This window comes from Talpa occidentalis, unplaced genomic scaffold (genome assembly GCF_014898055.3).
Source record: "Talpa occidentalis isolate TD23 unplaced genomic scaffold, MPIMG_talOcc4v2.1 talOcc4.3, whole genome shotgun sequence".
NCBI lineage: Eukaryota > Metazoa > Chordata > Mammalia > Eulipotyphla > Talpidae > Talpa > Talpa occidentalis.
The window spans coordinates 96,828,220-96,839,287 of NW_023603184.1; the positions used below are offsets into that span (position 1 = coordinate 96,828,220).

At 37.5% G+C, this 11,068-nt stretch overlaps 1 protein-coding gene across 13 annotated transcripts in view; it reads right to left on the reverse strand.

The window, feature by feature from the left end:
• The window catches only part of COBLL1 (cordon-bleu WH2 repeat protein like 1), a 181,267-nt gene extending 170,478 nt beyond the window's left edge, over positions 1-10,789 (reverse strand). For all 13 annotated transcript variants that reach the window (XM_054699797.1, XM_054699796.1, XM_054699807.1 and 10 more), the window contains exon 1: positions 10,707-10,789. In XM_054699797.1, the coding sequence (XP_054555772.1) occupies positions 10,707-10,774 (68 nt within the window). In that variant the 5' untranslated portion in view covers positions 10,775-10,789. The remainder of the gene's footprint in view (positions 1-10,706) is intronic.
• Between the last annotated feature and the right edge of the window lie 279 nt (positions 10,790-11,068).

Sequence of the window (11,068 nt, forward strand, 5' to 3'; positions counted from 1 at the left end):
CAAAGGAGAAAATAAATTCAATGACTCATAACTATCTTCACAACTGTTGATCCAATTGGTCTAAAAAGTTGCAGTATAACCATTAGGCCTGGGAATGGCAGCACAGTAGTCATTTTCAGATTGAGGAACTCAATTTCCTGTTTTTCCAGTACATCTGAACTGATACATGACAGTAGCAGCTGTTAAAACTCTGGCTCCTGTCACTACTATTCCCTTTGGGCTCATCTAATACTTCCTCACTTCCATTTCTCCAGAAATAATAGCACATGTGCATGCAATAGGATGTGTGGAGGTTTGGAGCACAAAAATCCTCAAGGTAATAAAAGTCCCACCTAGCTTTGAGCATTTTATATATATATAATTTTTTTACATCATTATTCATTTTTTAACATTTACTTTCTTCTCTCAGGTGTAGTACCCATAGAATTTCCACCATGAATTCACCTGTGCACCACCACCATAGTTCCCTGTGCTCTTCCCTCCCTTGTTCTGATGCCTCTCCCTCCCCATCCCCTGCAGAATGTCTCTGGTTTACTTTTGTTTTGTTGTGCCTTGTTTTTCATTGTTATTATTTTTTCCCTGATGCCTTATTTGGTTCCCCTATATTCCTCTTAGAAGTGAAACCATCTGATATTTTTCTTTTTGCTTCTGACTTACTTCACTGAGCAAAATTCCTTCTAGCTCCATCCATGTTGCTGCAAATAGCATTAGTTTATCTTTTTGGTTGCTGAATAGTATTCCATTGTGTATTTATATCACATCTTCTTGATCCAGTCATCTGTTTTGGGACATTTGGGTTGTTTCCAAGTTTTACCTGTTATAAATAGTGCTGCAATAAACATACCTAAGAGTGAAATTGCTGGGTTATATGGTAGCTCCATTTGTAGTAGTCTGAGGAACCGCCACACAGTTTTCCATAGTGGTTTGCATTTCCACCAGCAATGTAGGAGAGTTCCTTTTTCACCACATCCTTGCCAACATTTGTTGTTGCTAGTTTTTTTGATATGTGCCATTCTTACCGGTGTAAGGTAGTAGCTCATTGTGGTTTTGATTTGTATTTCCATGGTTATGAGGGAACTCTTACTTTCTTACAAATATCTTTTGGTGAAGTACAAAAGCTGTAATGTTAAGCTATGAAGTGAAACAGTGTATTTAATTTTAACAAATACACCAAAATGCATACTTATTACTTGATGTTAAACCTCTAAGCAAATTACACTGACAAACATGCACCTTTTCCAATTATACTACCACCTACAAGGGCATATTCTGATGCTTTTAGCCTTCAACCCTATTTAAAGCCAACTTATACATCATACAAGAAAATCAGAATCATCATTTTATAGATTCAATTACATTCTGGACCCAAACTATTATAACTCAAGTTCTTATGTAACCTCACTTCAGGGGCTTAGCTCTGAACCACTTTGGATATTTTCAAAAATCATATCCACCAAGGTATAACATTTTTACTCAATTCTGATCAAGGAAGTTTTCTATGAGTTTGAGACAATCACAAAAGAAAACCTCTGTTCTATTAACACAAACTTTAAAAAAAATAATAGTTCACATTAACTCCAGAGATCTAATTTTAATTGACGTTTTCAAAAGGAGGGAAAAGGAATATAGAAGAAATTAAAGTGAGAGATTTTAGAGGTAATTCTCTCCACTCAAACAAGACCTCCATTCTCTTGACCTCACAACTACAGACCGGAAAGACTTCACGGGGATACATTTTTTTTTTTCTAGGAGATTAAGCAGTTAAAGAAGTTGACCAATATTTGTAGTATACTATGCTGTCTCATCACGAAATTCCTAAAGGCTCCCTAGGAGCTATATGCCTGAACAATATAATGTAAAAAAGCACAGATATAATCAAGAGAACTTTCCAACACAGGGCACCACATCAATTCAGAACTCAAATACGTTAATGTATTGTCTATGAAACTTGGAAATTCTGATCTTTGTAAAGATTTATAACTATTTAAAATGTATCAAAGATTTTATACTGTATCAGTTTTCAGCCTTCTATGAGTTAAGCTTCAACTGTTTCTCTTGCCTTTGCGTTCTTTACCATATTAATACTGAGATGAACATCCCAATTAAAACACTTTGTCAAATGACTCCACAATTTGACTCAACAGCTTTTTTTGTCTACAGTTAATAGTTTTAAATTATTAAACTTATAAATAGCACTGTGAATTTAAACTAAAAAAAGGAAAGATAATCTCAGTTAATTCCAGCATCTTCTAAAGACTAGTCAGTATGTGAAAGCTTTTTCCAAGGGATTCATTCCTCAGATATGAAGTTTGTATGCAAACACTGAAGACATTTGGCCCTTTAAAAATAGTCATGGGAAACTTTTTTCTCCCATACTTTTAGTTTGTTTTTATTGTAACAGATGGGGAAAAATTTTAGCAAAGTCATAAAAAAAGTCTTACAACTATCATACTAATGATAAAACACTAAAAGCTTAAGTATATGAAATATCTTTAACAACAACAAAATTACTTGCTGGAACTTATAAAATTTGACTTATAAAATTTGATGCTTTTAGCTTCAATCCTATTTAAAGCCAACTTATACATCATACAAGAAAATCAGAATCATCACTTTATAGATTCAATTACATTCTGGACCCAAACTATTATAACTCAAGTTCTTATTTAACCTCATTTCAGGGGCTTAGCTCTGAAGCACTTTGGCTATTTTCAAAAATCATATCCACCAAGGTATAACATTTTTACTGTTAATTCTGATCGAGGAAGTTTTCTATGATTTTGAGACAATCATAACGTTAACTTATAAAACAGATATGGATTAAAAAAACTAGATAGGACTCTATCCACCTTTGATTCAGCTCTTATTCCACACATTTACTTGTAATGTGTTAAATATACATTAGTCATTTTTTCATAACTGAAATGCACAGAAGTTTAGAACTTCTCTTAATATATATCCCAGTTGTTTAAGAATGTTAAAATTCACAAGGCTTGCCTAGGGGCAAGCAAAAATCTTCAAAAAAAAAAAACAAAAAAACCCACTATTCACCATTCTGCAAAATCTCTGCTGACCATAGATATATCTTACTTTATGCAAACAGATTATATAAATCATTTTGTTCCAATTTACATTTAAGTACAATATTTAGAAATCCCCCAAACAAATTTAGAACTAATTCATTTATTGATTCAATAAGTTAAGTAAGGGGTTCAACAAACATTTTCTGTGTCTGGAAAGAGGGAAATATTTTTAGATTTGCAGACCATATGGTTTCTGTCTGGACTATTCAACTATAATATGAAAGCAATAGACAATATTTAAGTGTGTGGGTATGGCTGTGTGTCAATAAAATCTTTATAAAACAGACAGAAAAGATTAACATCCAGAATACATAGCAAATTCCTAATATGCAACAATAAAAAAAGCAAACAATCTATTTGAAAAATGGGCAGAGAACTATAATAGACACTTAGCAAAAAAAGATTAAGTCTCAGCACTATGAAGCAATCCACAGCCACTGCAGCACAAGTTCGATCCCCAGCCAGGGAGCTGACCTACATAGTGCAGCAGACCTCTCCTGTCTCATCTGCCTCTCCCCTTAGCAGTGTATCTCAGTAGATCTGCCTATTTTGCTCCTCACTCTGTTTCTGGTGAATCATCTCACCCTTCCATACCTCTGGCCTACCCTCCAGCTCTTGTATATATAAATAAATCTTTAAATATATATATATATATATATATATACACACACACAAATAGCCAATAAGCACATAAAATGATGTTCAACAAGACTAGTAAGTTGGGAAACGTAAAGTAAAACTACAATGATATGACCTCATACTCATTAGGATGATCATTATGAAAGCAAGAGAAAATAACAAGAGTTGGTGAGTATGTGAAGAAGTCAGAAACCCTGTGTACTGTTGGCAATGTGGAAATGGTATGGCTAGCCTCTGAAAATTAGAAATATTATGACCATATAATCAAGGAATCTGCTTCTGACTTCTGGTCACAAACCAACTGAAAGTAAGATATCAAAGAGATATTTGCATATATGTTCTTAATGGCATCATTCACAGTAGCTACACTATGGAAATAATGCAAGTATCTGCCAATGAGTGAATAAAGGAGCAAAATGTGATATTATACACACAATGGAATATTTTTCACCTTTTAAAAAGTAAACTCTGATATAATACAATATGGATTAACCTTGTAGACATTGTGCTAAGCAAAACATACCAATCACAAAAAAGATAGAATCTACGTAGATAGGGTACCTGCAGGGATCAGAATCATACAGATAGCAAATGGAATGATGGGTGTCAAGGGTTAGGGGGAGGAGAATGGGGAGTTATTCTCAAATGGGAATAAAGAGTTCAGAAAAGTGAAAAGTATTCTGGAGATGAATGGAGATGACGGTTTACAGCAACATGAATGTACTTAATATCACTCCATTGTATACTTTAAAATGGAAAAGCTGATAAATTTCATTACATATATTTTACCACAATAAAAAAATTGGAGAAAAGGAAAAACAAAAGAAATGTAGGGCCCATTTCAACCTTCTGTATATAGTTTGCTGGATCATATTGTATCTTTAGTTCTAAGTGAATTAGGCTATTGGATCTTAATTCTAAGCAGAAACATAATGATTGAAAGCTAGCATCAAAGAAACATTTCCACAATAACTTCTTCCTTTGTTTTTTCCTGAACAGCAATTTTCTTTAGTAAAACTCTTAAAGATCAGGACCCAATCTCCCAGTGCCTAGAAAAGCATGGCTTACATAAAATAAGGACTCACAAGTTTTGACTAATTAAATGAAAGCCGTTGTCACAATAACATGAAGCTTGGCATTTATTATTACATAAATACACCTGGCATTTCAATAATAAGGTAAGTTCATAATGTTATTCAATTATCTGGTAACACACTGAGAGAAAATTAGACTCTGAATAAGCAGGCTAGCATTGTCTTAAGCAGTTTCATTTTTCTTATTTGGGAGTTAAAAAATCCCACTTCTGAAATTATACTATACATTTTAATGCTGCCTAATAGCAAAAATAAGTACATATAACATGACAAAAGAAAGCTGTCATTTTTCCATGAATTAAATCAGCCCAAACAGATGGAAGGGTTAAATATGATTTTGAAGACATAAACCAAGTATTTAAGTTCCTTTCAAGTGGTAGGCATTGGATTTTCATATGCATTAGAATTTGCAGGAGTTTTTTAAAGTATAATATGGGGCCTCCCCGGTGGCGCAGCGGTTGAGCGCTGGGTTGCGAAGCTGCCCGCGGCCTCTGCGGCGCCGGTTCGATTCCCGGCTGCTCCCCGGCCACCGAAAGAGGGTCCCACATGGCGCGCAGACCTCTCCTGCCGCCCGCTGCTCCCCTCAGCAGTGTACTTCGGTCCTTCTGCCTGCTCTGCTCTCCTCTCTGGCTCTGGTGAATTCTCTCACCCTCCCGCACTGCTGACTGTACCCAGTGCATGTATAAAACAAAACAAACAAATAAAAAAAAAAAAAAAGTATAATATGAACATGACTTTAAAAAGAATGACAGTACAGCTACAAAAGTCACTCTGAATGCTCTTTAGTCATTCAGTATAATCCAGGACAGCACACATCCTGGATAATCACAGGCCTAGAGATGAATAACACTGGTTTGGGGTTCAGACTTTGTTTCTATTATTCTTTTACCTCTTTCAATTGCATGGCCTTGCTCATGTTAATTAAGCTGTCTGAGCCACAGTTTCCACAAATGTAAAATGGCATGGCAAAAAAAAAAAAAAAAAAATTAACACTGTAAAGCACATAAACAGACTCTACGAAGGTAAAATAAAGCTAACACTAGGATTTTCAGTTTCCTAAAACTGATTAATAGCAGCCTCTATTCCATTTATGACTTCACCTTAGATGTCCATACCTACTTAATCAATGGTTCTCAACTCTGGTTGCATATTAATAACATCTATGAGAATTTTAAAACTCTCTATGGCCAAGGTCATATTAAAATCATAATATGTAGGAGTGTGAGAGCAAGAGTATTATTTTTAAAGATTCTCCAGGTGATTCTCATATTGAAACCTTATCTAAAGCAGTCAACTTCTTAGCATCCAAAAAATGTTAACTAACAAGTACTCAGTTGATAGAGTCAGTAAAACTTTGGAACCAATAGTACACCCAAATAAAGCTAAGAGAGCAGTTGCTAAATTATCCCTTAATTTTTACTACATCTTCAATTAACTCCAAAGCAACAAAGCTCCAAAGCAAAATTACAAAGAGGTAGGATTTTTTCTCCTGTCTGTGCCCGAAAGTTGTTTCAGAATCAAAATACTAAGGTCTTTGAAAGCAAGGTCAAGTACACTTATGACATTCATATTTCAAAGAGGAAAAAAAAAAGCATATCTGTCTCCACATGTCAAAAAAAAAAAAAAAAGCACTAGTACTTCAAGATAAGTACCCAACTTGACGTCAGTCCATCACGCATTGCTGCTTCTATGTGATTCATGTTACTTTAATAAGCACCAAGATAGAAAATTTGCAGAGGATACCCTTCAAAATGGTCTTCCAATTTTCCAATCAGTGTCTCCAATTGTGTTGTTCTCTTCAATAAAACACAAACCATCTGGTATTTCCATTTTTTAGGAAACAAGAAACAAATATGAACTGATATACTTAATTATAATTCTCATCTAGGCCACTATGAAAATTAAACCAGTCAATGAGTACATGTTTTGTTAAAATATATACATGCTATTTAGCAATACATGTATATGTGGATACTTACATATGACATATATATCAATGTATTAGAAATGAATATATGTATAAATGAATACATATTACAATACATAACATGTATTTGATAGTTTTACTGAAACTTTAACCTAAAAGGAAAACAGAAACTATTGAGACTGTCAATGTCTTTTGACATCCAAACTCAGCCTCATTTCAAAAGCCAAAATACAAGCCCTTAAGCTATAGAACACCTAACATAAAATGAATACTTTTATGTGCTATTAAGGGATATCATCTAGAAAGGTAAGAGATTAAGGTAGTGCACTGGAGGCACAGTTCAAAGACACTCAAGATGATCACTAGATTACACCCCTTGAGGGCAGGGACTTTGGTCCTAAGGCAGCCTCAACTTTTGTTGAGGTCATAAATTACATCATGACCATAGGGAAGTCTCAACTTCTGAGCCTTACTGCTGTCTCCCCTGAAACTTTAAAAAAATGCCACCTATTACAACATCCACAATATTGTACAATGCTAAAAGTGAGATAAATGTGTGATGTCTCTGAAAACATTTTAAACAAATTACGCCTTGTAACATTATAATTGCCATTTGGAATGCTTCAAAGAAAAATTAAGTGGCCAAGGAGCGAACAATTATTTTTCCTAAACGATCAGTCATTTCCAGGATATGCAAATTCACACAAGGATTCCAACTTCATTTTACCTGAAATAATTCAATGCTCTACTGAATTAATAACTATACCTAAGTAACTTACTAAAATGTAGATTATGTCATACTGTGGTCAGGAACAGATTCAAAGCAATTACTGCCATAAACTAAGCAACTAAACTCCTAGGTTTTCCTTCAGGTTTTGCCACAAAATTTGTTCTGGACTCCAGCAAACTCTCCAAGTCTCCAGGTTTCAGATTCTCATTTGTAAAATATGGAGTTGTACTACATTTCTTTAAAATGAGCTGTTAAGGCATATGAAAAAATGTTCAACATCACTAGTAATCAGGGAAATGCAAATCAAAACCACCATGAGATACCATCTTACACCAGTAAGAATGGCACATATTAAAAAAGCTAGCAACAACAAATGTTGGCGAGGATGTGGAGAAAAAGGAACTCTCCTGCACTGTTGGTGGCAGTGCAAACTGGTCCAACCACTATGGAGAGCTGTGTGGAGATTTCTGGACCTACTAAACATAGAGCTTCCATATGATCAGCAATTTCACTCCTAGGTATTTACCCAAAGGACACAGAAACATCAATTCCAAAGAGCACCTGCACCCCTATGTTTATAGCAGCACTGTTTACAATAGCTAAGCTTTGGAAACAACCCAAATGCCCAAAAATAGATGACTGGATCAAGAAGATGTGGTACATATACACCATGGAATATTACTCAGCATTCAAAAAAGATAAACACATGCAATTTGCAGCAACATGGATGGCGCTGGAAGGGATCATGCTCAGCGAAATAAGCCAGAATGAAAAAGAAAAATACCGGATGGTCTCACTCATAGCAGGAATCTAGAAAACTTAAATAAGGGACCAGGAAAATGAATAACTATAAGAAGTGAAAATCAAAATCAACAAACAACTATGAACCAGAGACACTCTATGGGGGTTAGGGGGTGGGGAGGGGAGGGATTGGGGTCAAAATAAGGGGGTTGCAATTGTATGGGGAATATAAAAATAAAATTTATTTAAAAAATAAAATAAAATGACCTGTTAAAACAATATAAACATTGGGAAATTATAGAGGAACCCTTTAAAGGATGATGCTCAGGGATAAGGACCATACTAGGCCTCAAAAGCCATTGGAATGAGTCCTGATTTAGTATTATAGTAAGGAATTTACTTCCCAACCCTATTTAATACATTTATAGAAATTGTTCCCTGACACCTTCAACATACTCACATCTAGGATTTATTTTTTTCCACAATTAAAACCTTATTGATGTTCAGGTTTTTTGAGAAAAAGAACAAAAGCAATACTGAATAGTTAACAAATATTATATAATAGGAACTTGGGATTTACCAAAAGTATACAATTTGACAAGTGAAAGAAGACAAAGCAGGGGAGTAATATGTTTTCACTTTTCAGTTGTTGATAATTTCTCTGATTAGAATAATATAAGATAAAATGTTAGAATAGTTATTTTAGACAAGATGTTAAAGAATATTTCCAATGTTCCTCCTTAAATTTGGGAATGGGAGGATAAAGTTCCTTAAAAATGTTTTCATATTTGAGAAATTAGATAAAGCAGCTTCATAGTTTCTTTTTTTAGCACAAACTTGTCAATTTAACCTTTAAATTTTCATGAGTTAAACCCATAGTATCTTACTATAGTTGTGTTTAATACTAGAAAGCTCTTTCCCTTTCTTCACAGAATCAAGAGATCACATTTGTATTTTATTCAAAATTATTATTTCTGATCATCTGCAAGCATATTTTGCACATATGGTGTATTTTTAAAAATGGTACCTTACTCTAATCCATTTTCAAATCCACCCATTGGATTCTATCTTACTTTGTGATACCCTGAAATCTTTTGCACCTCCTTTAAGAGAACTTTGTTGTTCTTATGATCTATATCCTTCTACCAAAGTATTTCTTTATTCATACACCCTAATATGAGAATATAGAGTGTATACGATAATATCTAAACCCATGAAAAGAACTGGAAAAGAATAGGAACGGAAGCCAACAGTAATGGGATTGTTTGCAGAAGGAAGAAGATAGCTAATTGGAACAAAATGAAAGAATTCATACACTACATGTTTCCTCTACTTAACCATTATACTAAATATCTTTTAGATTAGTCATGTTGCTTTGAGACTTTTCCATGTTTCCTCCAGACAACTGCCAATGTTCGCATGGTCTCCGATGAAATAAACATGCTGTAACTTGCTTGTAAGGAAACGCCTATCATGTTCCAGGGAAAAATGACTTCTCCACTTTTAAATCAGGAAAACTATACAACTCTCATTCATTAGTTACAAAGTCACTTTTCCTTTAACATTTCAACTTCTGAATGTTCATATTCTCTTAAGGGCATTTCTGCGTTCGGATTAACCACGAGAGAAGAAACTGAGGAGGAAAACTTTATACCACATACTACTGAAGGGGGGTCCCCATTCACAATCTCATCTAGCACCCATTAACTCTTCACTGGTTACTGAGGCGAAGGTCATTTCCAGTGTCTCCTCATCTCTTGCAGAACTACCTGTTCTATTTATTCAAATACTTAGCATGATGATTGTTAGCGTATCTGGCAGGAAGACATTTTATTTAATATTAACTCACCTTCTGACAGCCCCTTCCCCCTCCATCTCTCCCCAAACACCTGAGGATACAATGAAAAGTATCGTTGTTTGCACTCTGGCTTTGCGCTTGGCTTTGGCACCGGCAATTGGCCACAGGCACACACACCCCCAATCAGAGGCGCGCACCGCCAGCTCCCGGAACTGTCATGCGGGCTGACAGCTGGCACACCCTCCTCTCGCTCTCCACCGCTCGCCCAAAGCCCCTTCCTTACAGTCACCTTGACTCTGCCCACCTGCCCGGGCCTCAGTCCTTGGCCACGGAAACTTTTTTCCCCTCCCAGCAGCTCACTTACAGGTACCGTCCACCGCTCCTCCAGAGTCCCAACAAGGAGCTCTTTGTTAGCAATTTTAGCCCCGATTTCTCACCCAATTCGTGGCATTCACCGGCCCTTCACCCATCGAGGGCAGCACCAGTAGGAAAATAATCAAAAACGACCAGAATCCCCAACGCGGCCGGCCTCGGAGGAGGCCGGGAGGAAGCCACCTCCTCTGCCGCGTGTGGGGCGGCCAATGAGTCAGGCCGCAGGCAGGGCAGCGAGTCTCCAGCCAGGTAAACGGGTTGAGGCCTCGCTGCCCTCGGGGTCCCGGGAGATCGGCGGCGCGGCGCGGCGCCCGCGGCTTACCCTGCTGGGGCGGCGGGCGGCGTGGGCGCCGCCGGGGCGTCCTGCGCGCGCGGGGCTCTGCGGTCCATCGCCCTACGGGGCGCTGCGCGGGCTCCAGCTCCGAGTCGGCGCGTCACTGCTGGAGTGGGAGAGGCCGGCGGGTCAGGGCGGGACGTGCGCCTCCCGAGGCCTGAGCCGGGCTGTCTGCGCGTCAAGAGCCCGCCCGAGCCACCCCAGCCCTGGACCCGCCCGCCTCCCGGGTGCGTTTCCACCTGCGGGCCCCGGCTTCCCGCCCCAGGGTGGTGTCGTCGCGGCGCCGCGGGTCCTAGCGGCCGCCCAGAGCTCGGGCGGCAGGAGGCGGCGCTCAGCCCCCGCCCCGTGGG